The sequence below is a fragment of the Elephas maximus genome, chromosome 19, assembly GCF_024166365.1.
Source record: "Elephas maximus indicus isolate mEleMax1 chromosome 19, mEleMax1 primary haplotype, whole genome shotgun sequence".
NCBI lineage: Eukaryota > Metazoa > Chordata > Mammalia > Proboscidea > Elephantidae > Elephas > Elephas maximus.
Window position 1 is genome coordinate 11,507,599 of NC_064837.1, and position 21,668 is coordinate 11,529,266.

A 21,668-nucleotide genomic window follows, 5' to 3' on the forward strand; every position below is an offset into this window, starting at 1 on the left:
AATGAGGGTGCTAGCCATGGGTGCTCTGTCAGGTCAGGAAGGGGATGGGGGGACAGGCCCAGGGGACAAGCCCTAGGGTCCCCAATCAGGCAGCCTGTGTGACAGCTGGCTTCTCCCATTTGAGGATCCACATGGAATAAATAGAACCGTTTCATCTTGCCCCTCGTAGGCAGGAGTCATGCCTTTTTTTTTTTTTAATTGTAGTGAAAATACACATGACAGAAGAGACAAAGACTCAGTAGTTTCTATGCGGACGACTCAATGACATTGATTACATGCTTCAAGTTGTGCAACCATTCTCCCCCTCCTTTCCGAATCGTTCCACCACCATTCAATAAACTCACTGCCCCCGGGGCACAAACTGCCCCCTCCCCATATAAGAGAGCCCATACAGTATTTGCCCTTTTGTGACCAACTTATTTGGCTCAGCATGATGTTATCAAGGTCCACCCATGTTGTGGCATGCATCAGGACTTCGTAACTCTTTATGGCTCCATTAAGGAGCCCTGGTAGCACAATGGTTAAGTGCCAGGCTGCTAACCAAAATGCCGGCTGATGGTTGGAACCCAGCCAGAGGCTCCAAGGGGGAAAAGAGACATGGCGCTCTGCTCCCATAAAGAGTACAGCCTAGGACACCCTAGGGGCAGCTGTACTCTGTCACATGGGGTTGCTCTGAGCAGGAATATTCCACTGCGTATATATAAGGAGTAATACCATTTATTCGGAAATAGTCTGCTGAAATCTACTCAAAATTTAAGTTCATTCCCTGTTATTTTAAATTTAGTAAGAAGAAAAGGAGAACCCAGGAATTCCAAAGGTTCAGCCTTGAGTGTTCCTGGGGCATGCTGACAATGATGATGGCAGGAAGGGGTGGCGGGAGAGGGTGGAGAGTTGAGATGACTGCTTTTGACCTTTCCCTTCATTTCCAGTGGCCGTGGAGTGGACGCCAACTCCTGGCGACCCCGTGTGTCAGAGCAGAACTGTGCTCGGTAGGGCTTTCAATGGCTGAGTTTTCAGAAGCAGATCCCCAGGCCTTTCTTCTGAGGTGCCTCTGGGTGGACTTTAGTCTCCGACCTTTTGGTTAGCACCCAAGTGTGTTCACTGTTTTTACCACCCAGGGACTCCGATCTTTTCCTAAGGCCTCTTAAATCTGTCCCCATGACAGGAAAGGTGACTGAGCATGGGGGACATCTCTAGGCTGGCCGTTTGAAAGCAGAGGGCCACAGCTGTCCCAGGCCACTTGACATGGGCGTGGACACTGGGCGGATGTGGACTCCGAGGCTCGGGCCTGCTGACCTCCTTTGGCATGCTTCGCGAGCCTGCTGGTAAATCCTAAAATTCATGCCAAAACGCTCTCCCTTTGGTGCTGATGGGACACAGCTGTGCATCAGTAATTTCTGGCTCCTCGGACTTGGCTGACGGAGCCCTGGTGGTGCAGTGGTTAAAACTGCTCAGCTGCTAACCGGAAGGTCAGCAGTTTGAACCCACCAGCTGCTCTATGGGAGAAAGATGTGGCAGTCTGCTTCCGCAAAGATTTACTGCCTTGAAAACCCTATGGGGCAGTTCTACTCTGTCCCATAGGGTCATAATGAGTCAGAATTGACTTGATGGCAGTGCCTTTGGGTTGGACTTGGCTGAAGGGGGGTCACTAAAGGTTGCTCAGTCACTGAAGGTGTAGGACCAAGTCATACACGGGCGCCACCTTGGCCCTGTTGTCCCTCTTGGCAGGAACTGACCCAGAGCAGAATGTGGGTACAGCTTGGGGGGCATGCCATTGTTCTCACACACTACCCCCCTCCCAGCGGTGGCGACTGGCTCAGCTGCTGGTGAGGCGCTGGGGCTAGCTGAGGTCTGCTGGGGCTGAGGGCCACCCCCAGTGATGACAGAGCGGCTGTGGCTGCGTACTTCGTAGGGGCCCATCCTTTGATTAAATGTGAGGAGGTGCCAATCCTTTTCCCAAGATTCTATAATAATCTGAACAGTAGCCCCTTGTTGTTGTGAGCTGCCACAGAGTCAGCCTGGACTCATGGCAACCCCAAGCATAACAGAACACTGCCTGGTCTTGTGCCATCCCATGACTGGCTGTGGATCAGATCATTGTGACCCATGTGGTTTTCACAGGCTGATTTTTGGAAGTGGATTGCAGGTCTTTCTTCCTAGTTCATCTTAGTCTGAAAGTTCCACTGAAGCCTGGTCAGCATCATAGTAACACACAAGCCTCCAGTAATAGACGGACGGTGGCCGTACATGACTAGCCTTGGCTGGGAATTGAACCTGGGTCTCCTGCTTGGAAGGTGAGAATTCTACCACTAAACCACCAATGCCCCCTCTTACCTTGGTCTAAAAGAGGTGGCAAGTTGACTTGTTCCTCCATGCCAGCATATCATTGTTCCAGAAAAAGAAGCCATCAGAGTCCCAAAGGGTGGGTGGGTGGAGCCTCAAAAGGGTACTTGGGTCTTCTGCAGTGCAGTGTGACAGAAAACCCACCGACTTCATTTTGCCAGAGGCAGAGCATTCATCTAGCAAGTGTACTACCGCCCATATATTTGTAAACCGCCTTAGGGCAGCCATACTCTCACAAAAGGCATCTCTTCTGATCCTCCTAACAGCTGATGAAATTAGCATGACTCCACAGAAGAGAAAGCCAAGGACTAGTGAGGAAAACCATAGGCTGAAGGGGTGGGGAGTGCAGAGATGGAAAGAGCCTGGACCTCGGAGCGCCTCCCAAGGCTCCTTATCCAGTCTGCCTGCCCGCCCACCTCTATACTTTTTGTTCTGCCAGGAAAAATAAGCTCTTACTTGTTTAAAGCATGCTAGGTGGGTTTTCTGTTTCTTGCAGCCAAATGCAATCCTAACATATATATGCGTTAAACTCATCCTCAATTCCTAGCAAAATGACCCAAAGTAAGGATGTTTCCCAAACACTTGTTGTTAGGGATGGCCCAAATTATACCCTCTGTGCAAAGAAGGGTGAGTTCAAGGGGTGGAGGGAGTGGACAGAAGGTAACGCCTCATAGTGAGTTCCTCTACCACCTTGGAGAAGGGAATCTGCCTAGCAACGTCAAAAAAGAGTCCACGCCCAGTGGTTACCAAGGAAGCCCCAAACCCTGACCCCTCGGAAGGAGAAAACCAAAGGCATTCCATCCGGGTGCATCCCAAAACACACGAAGACACATAGAGTCACAACACACATACATTCCGACAAACTCACACACCACACAGTCAGACTTATGCATGCACGCACACACACACACACACAGGTTCACAGAGAGCCACAGTGGGCAGGGTTGCCGAGAGGTGGGGCTGAGCCAGGGAGAATGTGGGTTGAGGTGAGGCCTTTTCCTCTGCCGGGGTGTATGGTGAAGAGACAAAGAAAGCCTTCCTAATTCTTCTGAGAATACGCTCCAGGTCAGAGCGACTTCTGCCAGAGGAAGGGCCTTTGGTGACTCCCATTTCCCTGGAAGTCAGCCATTTTCTTCAGAGGGGTCAGTCCTTTCCACGGAGGTCACTCCTGGGTGGATGGAGCAGGCTGCACCTGGGCCTGGGAAACAGGCTACCCGAGCCTTTTCCATAAAGAGCAAGGTGAGAGCAGACGGAAGCCTTAGGTCCCTGAGAACTAGGCAGAATTAGGCTTCTCACAAACGCAGCCAGCTGGAGGCCTTCCCAATGAGGAGGAGAACCCAGACTGTCCTTACTCTGGGTCATCAGACAGAGACACACAGCTAGGAGACCCAAATGGTTTCAGATGGGGGTCAGGAAAGCCAGGCCTGGCCTCTGCTCTGCCAGTAATTCACCATGGGACCTGGATTAGTGCCTTCCCTTCTCTGGACCATGGGTGGCTCATCTGTAAGGAAAGGTCTATGCTCACTCAGGTCACTTCCAATCCATCAGTCTATGGTTTGCTTCCATATTGGCTCCAAAGGAACCAGGGTGGTGGCCTGCCCCCTGGACCATCGCCCCCACTTCCACTGTTCATTTTCGTGTCCTAGCCGAGGGGACAGGGAAACTAACTGTGCTGCAGGGCACATGAGGCCTTTGGCACACACCTACCGGTGGCCCTGTCCTGACACCGTGACCTGCCCTCATTGTGCCAAAATCTTTTTGTTGAGACTTGGTTTGCCAGTGAAGAAAAGCACATCCCAGGACTTCCAAGAGCCCCGGCAAAGCTAACCTAGACGCGTATTAAACCAAAACACCAAACCCATTGCCGACAAATTGATTCCAACTCGTGGTGACCCAGTGTGTTGCAGAGAACTGCCCCACAGAGTTTTCAGGGCTGTGACTTTTCAGAAGCAGATTGCCAGGCCTGTCTTCCGAGGTGCCTCTGAGTGAGTTTGAACTGCCAATCCTTCAGTTGTCAGTCAAGTGCTTAACTGTCTGCACTACCCAGGGACTCCAAAAGTACATTAGAAAACCTAAAAAAACAAAAACAAAAAACCAGTTGCCGTTGAGTTGATCCCAACTCATGGCAACTCCATGCATGTCAGAATAGAACTGTGCTCCACAGGGTTTTCAATGGCTGACTTTTGGAAGTAGATCATCAGGCCTTTCTTCTAAGGTTTCTCTGGGTGGACGAAAACCTCCCGCCTCTCAGTTAGTGGTAGAGCACGGTAAAACTTTGCACCAGTTGCCTTTTCTAGAATGTCTTAGAGATGGAACTGTACAGTGAGCAGTTCTGTACGACTGGTTCCTTCCACTGAGCACATGTATTTGAGATTCACCCACATTGTTGGGTGCCTCAACAGTTCATTCATCTTTATTGCTGAGTAATGTTCCAGTGTATGGATAGACCACACTTTGTTCATCCGTTCACCTGCTGACGGACATTTCTGTTGTTTCCAGTTTCTGGACACTATGAATAATGTTACTACAAACACTGGTAATTCAGGTTTTGTCATGAACATAAATTTCCATTTCCCTGGGGTAAGTACCTAGAAGTGGGATTGCTGGGTTACATGGTAAGTATATATTTAACGTCATAAGAAACTGTGAAATGGTCCTCCAGAGCGTTTGTACCATTTTGCACTCCCACCAGCAGTGTAAGAGAGCTCCAGTTTTTCCATATCCTCGCCAGCTCTTGGAATTGTCAACACTTTTTATTTTACACATTCTTATGCGGTGTGTTGGTATCTTACTATGGTTTTAATTTGTATTTCCCTAAGGACAAATGATGTTTCATATATTTTTTTGCTATCCATATACTTTGGGTGAAGTGTCTGGTCAAGTATTTTGCCCATTTCTAATTGTTTGTTTTCTTATTGTTGAATCTTGAGAGTTCTTTATATATTCTGGAGCCTCTGGGTGATACAAACGGCTAATGCGCCGGGCTGCTAACCAACAGGTTAGAGGTTCGAGTCCACCCAGCGGTGCCTTGGACGATAGGCCCCGCCTGAACGAAATCAGCAATTGAAAACCCTATGGAGCACAGTTTTACTCTGACACACGTGGGGTCGCCATGAATCAGAATCAACTCCACAGCAAATGGTTTATATATTCTGGATTCAAGTCTTTTGTCCAACATAGGATTTGCAAAAATTTTCTCCCCATCTGTGGTTTGTCTTACAGAAGGGGCTTCTTGCAAAGTAAGCCAGACAATGCCATTCATGTCACCCCTGTCCTTAAAGACCCCCAGCGGCTTCCAGTGGTCTTAGAATAGAACCCCACTTCCTCTCCAGGTTCCAGTGAGCTGACCCTGCCCTCTCTCCACCTTCAGACACCTGCTCCCTCCTTCGCATCCCTTCAGACCAAGGGCCCGCCAGGACCTTCTGCCTCCAGGCTTTCCCATTTGTCTTTCCCTCTGCCTGGACTGTTCTTCCCTCAGCTTCCTCACAACTGTTCGGTGCTCACACTCCAGCTCTGACTTCAGGCGTCCTTTCCTCAGAGAGGCCCTCCTAGACCCCCTCACAGAGACTATTGCCACCCTGTTTATTTCCTTCATGTAACTCACCACAATCTATAATTATCTTCTTGTTGTTTTCTTCTTTATTGTCAACCCTCCACCAGTAAGCAAGCTCCAAGGGAGCACGTCTGTTTTAGTCACCGCTGTAGCCCCAGCGCCTAGCATACAGTAGGTGCTCAGTATTTGCTGACTCCATAAGCAAATGGTCTCTATCAGTTCAGACATAATTCAGGGCAGATCTGCTGCCCTTCCCGTGGGGAAAAGCCATTTCAGTTACACCGTGCATCTGGAGGAAGGAAGTGAGGGGGCAGGAGGAGAGAGAACCCCTCATATCCTAGATCATCTGCAACCTCCACCGTGGCCGCTCTCTGCTCTTCCATCCTCCACGCTAATGAGGGAGCCGGGATAAGCTAAATCCACAGGTAATCCACAGACTTGGTGGCAGCTGTCCGTGTCAACCTCCTCCGCAGCTATGCTTTCTTTCCCCAGCAGTCGCTAACGAGGCACAAAAGAATAAACGTTTCAAGTTGCTCGACCTTTCCTTTCCCCTGCCACTTTCAGATCAAGGTGCAGACAGCAGGAAGTGAAGGGGGAGGGGAGCCCGTAATCCCAAACTGGGTTATTTGACCCTCAGTGATCTAGTTAACGAGAGTCTTCCTGCACCTGTTTCACAGCTGAGGCGTAAGGCACAGGTTGTACAGATGGTTCCCATAGTCGGACTGTGAGTGTGTGTGTCTGTGTGCGGGATTATGTGTGTGCCTGTGTGTGGAGGGATGTGTGTGTGTGCCTGTGTGTGGAGGGATGTGTGTGTGTGCCTGTGTGTGGAGGGATGTGTGTGTGTGCCTGTGTGTGGAGGGATATGTGTGTGTGTGTCTGTGGGGGGGTTGTGTTGGGGGAAGACACTTGTGCGTCTGTGTGTGGTGTATGTCTTTATGTCTGTGTATATCTACATGCGTGGTGTGTTTGTGTGTCTGTGCATGTGAGTGGTGTGTCTGTATGTCTGTATGTATGTATATGTGTGATGTGTCTTTGTGTGTACATGCATGTGTGTCATCCAGCTTCTAGCCCCAGGCTGGTCAGGGAGCCTCCTCAGAATGGTGTCTGGCTGCGCAGCTACCCTGCCACCTGTCCCCACCTCTGCCTGGGCCTGCAGGAGCAGCTGCAGGGCACTCGTCTCTGCCATCAGACTCCTTCGTCATTTGTGCTCTCAAAGCGTGTAAATCCTTTACCAGGACAGTGCAACGGTGTTAGGGCAAATCCCTGGGGCCCTGCCTGCTCCCGTGGGAATCGCGTCAAAGTGCGCCCCAGGACTGAGCCCTTCAGTGAGGGGGCCAGGTGGCAGTTCTCCCAGCACCAGAATTGCCTGCATTGTGTGTGTACGCTGGCAGTCAATGGTAGACTTGAGAGTTATTGTATTGTTCTTTATCTGAACAAGTAGTAATAGCCGTCCACATTCAGGGAGTGCATGCTATGACAGACACCCAGAAACTTCTCCTACGCCATCTCATTTAATCAGCACGGTAACCGTAGGAGGCAGGAGGATCTACTATCACCCCCAGTTTCAGATGCGAAAACCGAGGCTCCCAGGAATAAGTCACTTGCCCGGGGTGGAACTTAAACTCTTTCTGAGTAAGTTCAAGGTCCATGCTTTTAAAAGTTATTCACCCTGAGTCTGTTCACTGGGGCTGAGGTGCTGCTTTCCCTTATGTTACCAGTTCCCAAGTGAAACGCCCTCAGCGCTCTGGTGCTGAGCCTGGGGCCCCATTCACTGGGGGTAGCTCAAAGACCAGGGGCCTCTTCTCTCCAGTGCAAGGGACCCCTGGGATCCTCTGGGAATGTCCATGTGGAATCTAGGGGATGAGAGAGGACCCAATAGGCAGGAAGACTGACACCCACGGCGGGGAAGGCACTGGCCACGGGTGAGCTGCAGGGCTGGTCCTGGGAGATTCTGATTCAGAGTGGTGACCACGTGGGCTGAGTCTCCAGATCAGGGACTGTCATCATTTGTAAAGACCACGGGACAATACCACCTCCACCTGATTTCCCGTTCCCCAGCTTTTCCGAGTTATTGGACCACACACTTCACTGCTACAAGAAACAATCACGTTGTACCAGGGACTCAGAGAATTTGGAGAATTTTAAAAGAGCATGCAGAACACGGAGTGTCAAAGCTGGAAGGGAGGCAGAGATCGTAAATCCAGATACAATTTTATACATAAGGAGACTGAGGTCCAGGGAGGTCACATGGCTTCTCCAATGCCCTACAGGCTTTAAACATGGAGTCAAATGTGGAGACCAGGGTACTGACTCCCACATTCCCTAGGCAACAGGCAATAGATGCCCCAGCACAGGCGACAGCTGGAGTTGTGCTCTTTCGTTGACTGCAGGACCTGAGGCACTGCTTTCTCTTCCACGGGTGCTGGTCTTAGTCACACCCTAACGGAGTCCACCCCTGAGGTCATGGTCTCTGTCCTCTAAGCTGGGAGCCATACGAGCCACTGCGTACCTTCCTGCTTAAGATGACCAGCCCCTTTCTCTAGAGCTCCAGAAAGTTATGAAGAAATGGAAAAGTGGCAAGGGCCTCACAATGTGAAAGGCCACTGCTGAGGTTCTGAGGCCTTTCCAGGCTGTGTGGACACTACCTTGGAGTCAGGAAGGCCAAGAGGGGGGTCTCAGGTACTTGACTGTGCTATACCTAAACCCTCAACTGATCGAATCTGCACACGCATACACACACACAGGCACACCCCATACCTGCAGGCATACACACCACACGTGTGCTCACGCTCACATGCACACACGCGTACACATACATGGATAAACATACACGCACGTGTACACGAGTGTGCACACTACACATACATGTACATACACACCATATGTGCACACACGCATGTGTACACATGTACACTCACACGCGCACACTACACACACATGCATGCACACACGTGCACACACGTGTACGCATGCACACACTACACATACGTGCACACACACACTCGCACACAATCTGGCAGCAGTGAATCCTGATCCCAGGCCCTGATTTGGACACTGTAACACATATCAGGCCGCACTAGCGAAGCTCCCAGCCCTGCCGAGCAAGACTTGAAATTGTAAATACCCTGGTTTTCATCAACAGAGTCATAAAAACATTTAAATCCATTGCTAATAAATCTCTCCCCTCAAATCTCTTCCCTTTACCACCAGCACGAAGAGCAACTCAACATCCACATTTCTTATTCTTCAACTACAGTGATTCTCAACTTGGCTACACAACAGAATTAGCTGCGGAGTTTTTAAAATTCCCAACGCTCAGGTCTCACCTGGACTACGAATTAACCAGGGGGTGGGGACAGGAAGGGGGACCAGGCACCGGTATTTGTAAATCTCCACAGCCAAGGTCGACAGCCACGGCACAAGTCAGAGACAAATGCGCTGACTGTGCCAGGAGGTGAAGGTCAAGACTGCCAGAATGAGCAAGGCGTGGGGAGCTGCCACCACAGTTCAGGGAGCCAGAGGAGGCTAGGCTAGGGCTCACTTCCTCCCCAACCCAGCCCTTGGCAGACCGGCCAGAACTAAAGGCAGGAGAGGAGCTGTAAACACACACTGGCAAAGACAGAGACAACGATCCATGCTTCTGCTACTGACTGTGTCTTCTTGGGACTTGGGCATCTTTTTAGTGGCCTTCATTCTGCTCTGTTAACTGTCGACGTGAAGGGGGCAGGGCAGGGCCTGCGAGAAGCAGGCTGCTCAGTGGGACGGAACGTGAGCCCTTTGTACAGCGGTACTGGATGCGGTGGTTCATTTCTTCATTCTCATCGCAATTCGGCTCACGGGAGACTCCTGGAATGTCTTTATCCATCACAGATGGTTTGGGAGGATGATAAATTAATATGGCTATCAATGGAGACATGGCTGAAATGGTTAAATGGCCACGTCTTCAATGGCGGCTTTAAAGAGAAAGAGCCTCCAAAGTCCATAAAGAAGACAAATGGTAAACAAAACCTTCTCTCTTTTGACAGATTCCAGGACGAGTATCATTCACAAACCATTCTGCGGAGAAAAGGAAGAATTCCTCCCCTCTGACTCGGTATAGGAGGACAGCCCACACCATAATGAGGCCTTCCCAGCGCTGTGAAATCGTGCTGAATAGCCGGAGAGTGCAGCCGCCTGTTCCCTGGGCATGTTTATCACGGCCCTTTGTATGCACCAGCACCGCCAGCCTGGCTTGGGTATAAACTAGGGGAGGCGAGAAAGAACCAAACAAATTTGTTGCTATGAAACGTCCCAACTGAGGGCCTGTATAATAATATTTGGACCAAACGCCCTTGCTCAGAGCTGTTCTTGTCCAGGCCCGGCCCGGCTCTAAACTTATCAAGGTCCTGAACCAGCCAATTGCCAGCACTGAATGGGTGGCCTCAGCCCCCACCCTGGCCTCCCAGGCCCTGGGAAGTTAAGAGGTAAAGAGGGCCCAAGACTGTTCCCAAGCATCCTCAGGTCAACCGCCAACTTGGGAGTCCAGGGCCCCTGCCAGTCACCCCAGTTCCCCCGTGTAATTTTTCTAAAACAGAGCAAAGTGGTGCAGCTTTCACTTGAGGCCCCAAATAGGGACCCCTGGGACAACCCAAGGGGGCTCAGGCCTGGGCTTGCTCCATTCCCATAAGATTTGGAAGGCTCTGAGAAAAAAACACCTTTACATTGGAGACCGAGATGATGGGGCCAAAGTCTTCCACCAAAGGAGCCATTTCCTTAAGCCAGAGGTCCTGGAAGGATAAGGTAGAGGACCCTGTGATGGAGCGTGATGGACAAGCCCCGTGTGAAGATCTCAAGGGAACACAGCCCCCTGCTGGAGCCGGAACTTCTCCAAAGCTGTTCCAGTCAAGATCTCAAAGTCTCTCATTTTGGCAGGGGCTGTCCCCTGGGGGAACTTGGGATCCAAAGTCCCCATATCCCCCAAGGTGGTGACGTCAGAACAAGGACAATCTGTAACTTACAGGAGACGCCTTTCTTCACCAATCAAATGGCAGGACTTTTCAGGTCGTGTTTTTTTCTCAACAGTTACATAGCAGGATCTTTTAGGCAGTGTCTTTTCTCACCAATCCTGTGGGTAGGGCCTTTCCAGGAATCCTTTTTCTCACCCAGTCTGTGGTAGGACTGATCAGATGGTGCTTTCCTTCACCCACCAGGTGCCAGGGCCCTGGAAAGCATGTCCAGTCAGGTAATATTCAGGGTCTCACCTTTTCCTACATTTCCTCAACAGGGATGCAGGTAGGTCCTTCTAGAAAAATCCATCTTTAGGTTCTCCTCTCCTGCGGGTTCTTCTCCCAGCATTCTCGCCAAAGCTGGGGCAGCTGCTGTCCAGGGGCTGGGAAGGAAGACCCAGCCACCTAGGCTGGCTACAGCAGTGGAAAGAATAAAACAAGACCACATTCTCCTCTGCCCACATCTGTTCCTCTTGGAACCAGAGCAGGACATTTCCAAGCCACCAACCAAGTGAGCAGGGCCCTGTGGTTTCCCAGCATCTCCCACACCAAATAGTGAGAGGCAGCACTTCTCCCTTGCTCTTCGTCCCAGCGACAGAGGAGAGGGTGGGGAGCAGACGGCCCAATGACCCAGGCCCTGCTCATTCCTGCCTCTCAGGAGACATGCTTTGCTGGCACAGCAGGAGATAACCGGTGCCCTCCCATGTGGAATCCAGCAGCAGCTCAGAACATCTCACCCCTGGGCACAGGGCAACCCACCTCTGCAGAGCAGCCTCTGTTGATTAAAATTTCTTGGCCAATCCCCCCTGAAATCTATGTGCAGGCCAGTTGCTGACAAGACCGCAGCCTCAATTTTTTCTGTAAAGAAGAGGCAACAGACACTTTGGGCCCAGGCAAAGGAGCTGGAGGTGTTCCAGTTTCATCTGTAAAAACCCCAAACCTTCTGCCCTCTTCCTGCATGACTTCGGTCCCTTTGGCGGCACCGCCTTCCTGTTCTCTGCTCAGTTTCCCGGGGGAATTCTCGCCAGGCTCGGTTGTTCTCTGACATGGAAGTGTCCAGCTACCTTGATGCTCAAATTTCTCTTGGCATCCAGCAGAGGTAGAGGCAAGTCCACAGAGGTAGAAGGGGAGCTTGCTAGCCTTCTGGGAGCCACTCTACTCATCACCATTCATTTTGAATTGCAGGGATTTCTCCTGGAGGAGACAGATGGGGAATCTGGGTTTATTGGGAAAAGTGTCCCAAGAAGCAGGCGGCTACTTGAGTGGGCGACCTGTGCAGTTGCATGGGAACCTAAGCTCAGAAAGGCCTGCACGTGTTTTATCTTGAAATTCTTAATAATTTTTGCACTGAGCCCCACAAAATATGTAATCGGTCCTGTACACAAGTGCCCTTCCTCTGGGGGATTTCTTGTTAAGAAGATGACACTTTGCTTCCTCCAAAGGCTCAGCAGTGGCCACGAAGGGTTTCTCTGCTGCAGCTCATTGCTGTTGTTGTTATTAGCTGTGGTCGAGTTGGCCCCTGAGCATGGCGACCCTGTGCATAACAAAACAAAACGATGCCCAAACCTGCACCATCTTCATGATCGTTGGCATGTCTGAAGTCCACTGCAGCTGCCACTGTGCAGTGCCTTCCACCCTAGGGGGCTCACCTTCCAGCACGATATCGGACAATAATCTGTTGTGATCCACAGGGTTTTCATTGGCTAATTTTCAAAAGTAGATCACCAGGCCTTTCCAGTCTTAGTCTGGAAACTCTGATGAAACCTGTTCAGCATCATAGCAACACACAAGCTCCCAATGACAGACGGGCGGTGGGTGCGCATGAGGTACCTTGGCCAGGAATCAAACCTGGTCTCCCACCTGCAAGGCAAGAATTCTGCCACTCAACACCTGGGCCTAATTCTGTAACGGCAGGGGTCCCTCCCGTATCAGGGTGCACCCTGGTCCAAGTCAGGACCCCTTCTTCCCCATCCATGCTGGGTTGTGGCCTAAGAACTCTCTGAGACAAATACCATCTTGGGAAGCCGTGCTCACAGCAGGCCCTGGCCCTCGGCACAACATTTTGGACCAGGAAAGCCCTGGTTCCTCACATTTTCAAAAGCTGATGTGGGAATTCCAGGTCCCACTTCTCACACTCTCCCAAAATCATAAAAACCAAACCCACTGCCACTGAGTTGACTGCAACTCATGGCGACCGCATGTGTTACAGAGTAGAACTGTTCCATAGGATAGTCTTCGCCGAAATCTTTACAGAAGCAGGTCGCCAGGCCTTTCTTCTGTGGCGCTGCTGGGTGGCTGTGAACCGCCAAGTTTAGGTTCGTAGTCGAGCCCAAACCGTTTGCGCCACCCAGGCACCTTCCTCACCCCCAACATCACCTAACTCCCTGGCATTCCGTCAGCTCCTCTGAGTCATCCAACCATTGCTTTGGTTTTGTTGGTGGCAGAAAAACAAACAGCAGAACGTTAAAACATTAGTGCTTACTTCAGTGAACGAAAATGGTCTCCTGTCTCTTTTAATTTTTTGTCCCAAGAAGTAAACCTATTTGCAGATGGATTAAATGTTCCTTCTGCCACCCTGCCCCCTGAAGCTGCCGACCTGCTGCAACTGTATGTGTCTGTGTGTGTGTCTGGGGGGGAAAGGGGGGGCCACACATCCAAAGAAGTACGTCTGCGTGGGTTTGGTAAAAGAGAGTCCTTTGTCCCGACACTAAGCCTGGCGAACATGACTCCGGCTGCTCTGGTATGCAGCACACCTGTGCGGATGAGAAGCCCATAGGGGGAGGGGAGGTGTCGCAGGGGCCCGCGAGCCCTGCACCTTCGCAGGTATCACACCTTCTCCTTTCTTCTCCTTTGAGCCATTTCTCCATCGCCCCTTTGTTTTTGCTTGCACCTCCAAATACCAGGGAGGCTGCGTGTGTGTGTACCTGCTACGCTGATCTATATGAGGGCTAGAAAAAAGAAATAGAGAGGGAGGAGCAGAGAGGAAAGAGAGGGAGGACTGGTGTTCCCAAGGCCCCAGGCTTGGGGGCAGTGCCCAGCCCCCACGGCCCACCCTGAGCACCACCTACCTTTGCAGGCCTTCCGGTGGGTGATGGGCTTGCCCATGTCTCGGTAGTAGCCCTCCTTGCAGTAATGGCAGTGGCGGCCGGCCGTGTTGTGGCGGCAGTTGAGGCAGACACCCCCGCTCTTGCGCCCCGAGAGTTTGTAGAGCTCCATGTTGAAGCGACAGCGCCGGGCGTGGAGGTTGCAGTTACAGGCTGAGGGGGAGAGAGGGAGAGGCTGTTAGGCAGAGGTACTCAAGGGCACTGGGCGGGCAGGTACCCACGGGGTCCAAGAGACATCTCCCTTCCACTCCACTGCTGGACACAGCCAGGCTCTAGTGCTTCAGAAGCCTTCTACTTGGTTCCACTATTGGTGTCAGTACACATTTATTGGACAACTAGCAGGACGTACTGGGTTGGGTTTAGTGGGACCTGGACCATACCTGAGCCTCCTCTTCCCTCTTGTCATGGATTGAATTGTGTCCCCCGAAAATATCTGTCAACTTGGCTAGGTCACGATTCCCTTGTATGATTGTTTGGTTGTCTACCATTTTATCTTCGGATGTGATTTCCCTGTGTGTTGTAAATCCTATGACTATGATGTAATAAGACGGATTAGCGGCAGTTATGTTGATGAGGTCTACAAGATTAGGTAGTATTTTAAGCCAATCTCTTTTGAGATATAAGAAAAATGAGCAGAGAGACATGGGGACCTCATACCACCAAGAAAGCAGTGCCAGGAGCAGAGCACGTCCTTTGGACCTGAGGTTCCTGCTCTGAGATGCTCCCAGACCAAGGGAAGGCTGATGACAAGGACCTTCCTCCAGAGCCGACAGAGCCTTCCCCTGGAGCCAGTGCCATGAATTCGGACGTCTAGCCTACTCGACTGTGAGAGGATAAACTTCTCTTTGTTAAAGCCATCCACTTGTGGTATTTCTGTTATAGCAGCACTAGATGACTAAGACATCTCTCAAATGAAAGCTATTCATTTACTTCAACCCCACTTAGTCCCCAAACCTCCCCCATGCCACTTACACACCTCAGAGATGGGAGGTGAAGCTGGCACCCTCCTTGTTCCAAGTACTACTTCCAAGGTGCTATGGACAGAATTGTGTCCCCCTCAGAAATACACTGAAGTCCTGACCCCCGGCACTTGCCGATGAGACCTTGTTTGGAAATAAGGTTTTTGAAGGTATTAGCAGTTAAGTTAATGAGGTCATGCTGGTGGAAAATCTATTGCCGTCGAGTCGATTCTGACTCAGTGACCCTACAGGACAGAGTAGAACTGCCCCATAGGGCTTCCAAAGAGCACTCCTGAATCTGAACTGCCGACCTTTTGGTTAGCAGCCGAGCTCTTAACCACTGCACCACTAGGGTTCCATACTGGAGGAAGGTGGGTCCTAACCCAAAGAGGAGGAGAGACACAGAGACTGACACATGGGGAGGAAGGACAGCCATGTGAAGAGGCATCTACACACCAAGGTACATCTGGGCTATCCGAAGCTGGGAGAGACAAGGATCCCTGAGAGCTTTCAGAGGGAGCAAGGCCCAGCTGACATCTTGAATTTGGGCTCCTGGCCTCGAGAAATGGGAGGCAATCGATTTCTGTTGTCTAGGCACCTACTTTGTGGGACTTTGTTACAGCAGCCCTAGGAAGCCAATACACAGGCATTCATCTCTACCCTCACACACAGTCCCCACTTGATCAAGGCTCAGGCTGCCTTCTTCTGCTCACCCACTGAGCCCTCTGGACCCACAGCTCCACCTTCCCTTCCACATCAACTTGGACAATTCTCCCACCACATGGGTGGTCCAGCCAACACCTGGTCTCTGGGTCTCTGTCCTTCTCAACACCACCCTCTTCTGGTTCCCAATGGTCTCCCTCCCTGGGGAGTCTCTGGGTGGTGCAAATGGTTAACATGCTTGGCTGATAACCAAAAGGATGGATGTTTGAGTCCACCCAGAAACGCCTCAGAAAAAAAGCCTGGTGATCTGCTTCTGAAAGGTCATTTATTATTTTTATTTGTGACTTAATAAACACTTGCCTCTTTAATTTTTCTCTCTGACATTATGGTAAGCTTCTTTAAATGCTCTTCTGAAAGTCATCATCCAAATTTCTCACTTGTTAGTCATGTCACCAGCAGGAATGGATGTGGTATCAGAGGAGGTGCCGTGGGGGACACGAAAGACCGCGAGAGAAGGCTCAGCTCACGCCCTGAAGTCTGGAAGCAGCTGGAAGCCAAATTAGGCTGAAGAATGACTCCCAAGAGCTTCACCAAAGGTCCCTCAGCACCTCCAGCCCTTGGAGCTGAGTTCAGGCAGCTACAAAGAAGAACACTCCCTTCCCTCTGGCACAGAGGACTGTCCTGCCCACCCAAATTCAGTGTGTCTTTGGACTCACCCAAACAGACAAGGGTGATGGTGGGGTGCTCGGAGGGGTTAAATGACTAGCGCAGCCCAGGACCACGGAGACGATAACCGGGGGGGCCAGGACAGGAGGAGCTCGGGTCTTCTGCTTCTGGCCCACTGCCCCAGTGGAAAGGACCCACATCACCAGAAGTCATAGCTGGGCCTGGACTACAGCCAGAATCTGGATCTTTCCTACAAGCACAAGAGCCAGGGTGCCTGGCACATGGGCCTGCGGACAGGGGTCTAGAAGGGTCACTCGGTCTCATGCCCTCAGGCCTCCCTTGTACAGAGGGCAACCTCAGGAGCAGCATCTTCTGGTCTTTCTTGGAGGCAGACGCTACCATGTCCTCCCCTGTCAGGGCAACGCCAGCTGTCCTGCATCCCCCAAAGGGCTGGGCCCAGCCTCTGAGCCCCCTTCCCCACCCATGCAAGGGGGTGTTAGTGCTGGGGTCTCCCTTCCATACGCACTTTACATCAACAAAGGGCTCTTCCCAAACAACTGGTCATGCAAAGGAAACACAGAGGCCGAAAATAAAAGCCAGGGCTACCCTCCCTGCTCCCCTCCTCCTGGAGCTGTCAGAAGGACATCAAGTGGCAATTGCCCACACTCAGGCTTCTCCAAAGTATTTTATGGCTTGTTTTCTTTTCTCTTTGTTTTATTTTCTCGACACAAACGGAAAAATGCACCGGGCAGAGCAGCTCACATCTGGACCCATCAGCTGCACACAGAGTGTCACCCAACTCCTGGCTTGTCCCCAGCCCCTTCCTCGCACAGACACCTTAATCCCTCAGGCCTTCCTGTTTATCTCCAGCTTCTCTCAGAGGCAAAAATATTGGGTATTAGTTTCATTATCGGATTTCAAGCGGGGAAGGGAAGGGCAGCTCTGTAAGAACAGAGAGGTCAGGTGGCTAATCTCGCTCAGCAGCCACCGCCTGGCCTGGTCCTGCCAGAGGAGCAGCCAGGGGGCCAAGGAACAAGGGGACAGCAGGGCAACTGCTGAGGGACCAGCATGGGGCCAGGAAACGAGGGAGCGGCAGGGCAACTGCTGAGGGACCAGCGTGGGGCCAGGGAACGGGGTGGTGGCAGGGCAACTGCTGAGGGACCAGCATGGAGCCAGGGAATGAGGGGGCAACAGGGCAACTGCTGAGGGACCAGCATGGGGCCTGGACAAGGAGCTGTACCTGGTTTCTGCAGCGAATCCTGGGATCCCCCAGCCACCTGGCTAGATCTGGTCTGGTCCCTCCCTCAGCAGTCATGTGGGAATCAGTGAGGATGACTTCCAGGCACAGGGGCATAACAAGGAGCAGGGAGGCAGGAGGAAGGGATGCTCCCCACCTAACTCCCTACCTAGAAACCAGACGGGGAGAGGGACCCACTTAAAAGGGCCCCCTCGTCCTATTCTAACAAATGCACATCACCAATTCTGAGCTCCCGTTGATCCTTGGGCTTTTCTGAATCTCCCCCACCAAGCTGAAATTGCCCAACCATCTACCACCCCCAGGTCAGTTAAGTTCAACACACACTTGCCTCTGGGTGATACAAATGGTTAACACACTTGGCTGGTAACCCAAAGGTTGAGGTTCGAGTCTACTCAGAAGAAAGGCCTGGCAATCTAGTTCCAAAAACTCAGCCAGTGAAAGCCCTGTGGAGTACAGTTCTACTCTGACACACATGGGGCTGCCGTGAGTCAGAACCGACTTGATGGCAACGGGTGTCTGGTGCGAGCTAGGTGCCAGGCACTGTGCCACTTACTAGGGGGGATACAGAGAGGAGGCACACTCTCAGCTCTCCAGGGGCCCCATCTAACACTAGCAAGCTCCTAGATCAAGTGGGACAAGTGCTCTCATCAACTGAGTTGGTGCCTTGAGGGCAAGGACTGATTGTCCTTATATCCTGGGCACCTGACCCAGAGCAGCCTCAGTAAATTTTTGTTGTACAAATGAGCAGGGCTTCGAACAAGTTCCCAGGAAGGTATACATAAGAATCACTGGGGATCTTGTTAAAATGTAGATCCTGATTCAGTTTATCTGGGGTAGAAATGCAAGTTCTCAGCAAGGAACTTGTTAGAAATGCAAATTCTCAGCAGGGGTTCAAACCGGCTGAACCATGTTGTTTGAAACCCTACAAATGAGACACAGAGAAAAACCAATGAGAGGATGTGAGTAAGAGAGAAGGCTAGATACAAAGATAAAGATAGGTGAGTAGATGGTGGTTGGGTGGGTGGATGGATGAGTGGGTAGGTACATGGATGGGTGGGTGGGTAGGTGGGTGGGTAGGTGGTTGGGTTGATAGGTGGGTGGGTGGGTGGATGGGTGGGTGGGTAGGTGGGTAGGTGGGGTGGGTAGGTGGGTGGATGGGTGGGTAGGTGGGTGGACGGGTGGGTAGGTGGGTGGATGGGTGGGTGGGTAGGTGGGTGGATGAGTGGGTGGGTAGGTGGGTAGGTGGGGTGGGTGGATGGGTGCATAGGTGGGTAGATGAGTGGGTGTGTAGGTGGGTGGATGGGTGGGTAGGTGGGTGGATGGGTGGGTAGGTGGGGGGGTGGAAGGGTGCATAGGTGGGTAGATGAGTGGGTGGGTAGGTGGGTAGGTGGGGTGGGTAGGTGGGTGGATGGGTGGGTAGGTGGGTGGATGGGTGGGTAGGTGGGTGGATGGGTGGGTAGGTGGGTAGATGAGTAGGTGGGTATGTGGGTGGATGGGTGGGTAGGTGGGTAGATGAGTGGGTGGGTAGGTGGGTGGATGGGTGGGTAGGTGGGTGGATGAGTAGGTGGGTATGTGGGTGGATGGGTGGGTAGGAGGGTGGATGGGTGGGTAGAAGGGTGGATGGGTGGGTGGGTGGATGGTTGGATGAGTCAGTAGTTGGATGGATGGAAGAGAGGAGGAAGGAGGTTAGACAGGAAGGACAGATGGGACAGTCAGAAATATATACTGCCTAAACCACACCCTGGCAAGATGAGGCCTTAGGATATTTGTGATATTTCTTTTACTATTATTTTGAGCTACTTTAAACTTGCCTTGCTGCTTTAACTCAACCATTCGCCTCTGTCTGCTCAAGCAAACTGCGGTCCTTTAGGAGAAAAACCCGCATCTAAGGTGTTCTGGGCTCCTCCTTGGACACTGAGTGGAGCCTTGCACACAGTAGGGACTGGGTCTGTTGGACGCTGAGTGGAGCCTTGCACACAGTAGGGACTGGGTCTGTTGGACGCTGAGTGGAGCCTTGCACACAGTAGGGACCGGGTCTGTTGGACGCTAAGTAGAGCCTTGCACACAGTAGGGACTGAGTCTGAATCCACAGGTTTGATGAGCTTATCCAGCACAGATGCTGGCCTTCTCCCAAAAGATCCTGACGAACTAAGCCCCAATCCGCCAGGGCTACCCCAGGCCCACAAAACACGCAGCAGGCATTGGTGAGCCATATTCAGGCCCAGTCTCTGGGGCTCTGACCCTGGCTCCCTCAGTCACACTTCACGTGGCCAGGGGTGCTCTCAGTGGAACACGGAGACCATAGAGCCCCTCCTATCCTCAAGCGCACAGGCCCACTCCCACCATTCTTTCCTCCCTTCTGGGGCAGGGCCTTGAGAATGGGCCTGTATCATTTCTGCAGCATAACAGGGAACTCGGGACTGAAGTGTCTACAGCTTAACCAAAACCAAAACCACTGCCATCGAGTCAATTCCAACTCACAGGGACCCCATAGGACAGAGCAGAACTGCCTCATAGGGTTTCCAAGGCTGTAATCTTTACAAAAGCAGACTGCCACATCTTTTTCTCCCGTGGAGCAGCTGGTGAGTTCAAACTGCCAACTTTTGGTTAGCAGCCGAGCGCTTTAACCAGTGCAGCTGAACTGTCCAAAATATCTGCAGGCTGGGGCTCTCTATGCAGGAAACCCAGGCTACCTGGGCGCCTGGGCAGGCACAGCTCTCAGGCCTGTCTTGATGCGCAGCACTGTCGCCAGGTCCAGGTCACAGGGTAGGTTGGGGCGCACTGGGCACTTGAATGCTTGGGAGAAGGGCCTGCTGCTTCCCTTACCAGCTCCTTTCCTAGTTACATCTGTGGCCACTTGGTAAAGGCCACAATATCTACTCACTCCTGCTGCCTCATTCTTTCTGCCTAACCCAAGGCCATCGAGTCGATTCCGACTCATACAGGGTCGCTGTGAGTCGGAATCGACTCCACGGCACTGGGTTAAGCAGAAAGAATGAGGCAGCAGGATTGGAGGAAGACTCGTTAACAACCTGCGATATACAGATGACACAATCTCACTTTCTGAAAGTGATGAGGACTTGAAGCACTTATCAATGAAGATCAAAGACCACAGTCTTCAGTATGGATTATACCTCAACATAAGGAAAACAAAAATCCTCACAAGCGGACCAATAAGCAACATCATGATAAACGCAGCAAAGGTTGAAGTTGTCAAGGGTTTCATTTTACTTGGATCCACAATGAACACTCATGGAAGCAGCAGTCAAGATATTAAACGATGCATTGCACTGGGCAAATCTGCTGCAAAAGACCTCTTTGAAGTGTTGAAAAGCAAAGATGTCACTTCGAGGACTAAGGTGCACCTGACCCAAGTTTGCTGTTTTCAATCACCTCATATGCATGTGAAAGGTGGACTATGAATAAAGAAGATCAAAGAATTGATGCCTTTGAATTATGGTGCTGGCAAAGAATACTGAATATACCATGAACTGCCAGAAAAACGAACAGATCTGTCTTGGAAGAAGTACAGCCAGAATGCTCCTTAGAAGCAAGGATGGCGAGACTTCCCCTCACATACTTTGGACATGTTGTCAGGAGGGGCCAGTCCCTGGAGAAGGGCATCATGCTTAGGAAAGTAGAGGGTCAATGAAAAAGAGGAAGACCCTCAACGAGATGGATTGACACAGTGGCTGCAACAATGGGCTCAAGCATAAAAGGTTGTGAGGATGGCGCAGGACTGAGCCGTGTTCGTGCTATTGTACATCAGGTCACTATGAGTCTAAATCAACTCGACAACACCTAACAACATCCACAAAGTGCTCTTACAACTTCCCCAAAGTGGGACTGGAACTATGGTCCTCAACGAGGGGAAAAATCACCCCAGTGGATATTTGGCAATGCCTGGAGATATTTTGTCTGTCACACTACGAGGTGTGCTAAGGGCGTCTAGTGGGCAGAGGCCAGGATGCTACTAAACATCCTACTCTCCACAGGACAGCCCCTCACCACAGAGTTATCCAGTCCAAAATGTCAACAGTGCTGAGGTTGGGAAACCCTGGGTTAGAGAGACTGTGACAACCCCTCGCCCCAGGGTATTTAAATTTTTATACCCTTTTGCTGCTGCCTGGGAGTCCC

General features: G+C 51.5%; 1 protein-coding gene across 2 annotated transcripts in view; it reads right to left on the reverse strand.

Moving 5' to 3' along the window:
- NTN1 (netrin 1) overlaps positions 1-21,668 on the reverse strand; it is a 252,362-nt gene that overhangs the window by 70,480 nt on the left and 160,214 nt on the right. For both annotated transcript variants that reach the window (XM_049861263.1, XM_049861262.1), the window contains exon 3: positions 13,950-14,138. In XM_049861263.1, the coding sequence (XP_049717220.1) occupies positions 13,950-14,138 (189 nt within the window). The remainder of the gene's footprint in view (positions 1-13,949; positions 14,139-21,668) is intronic.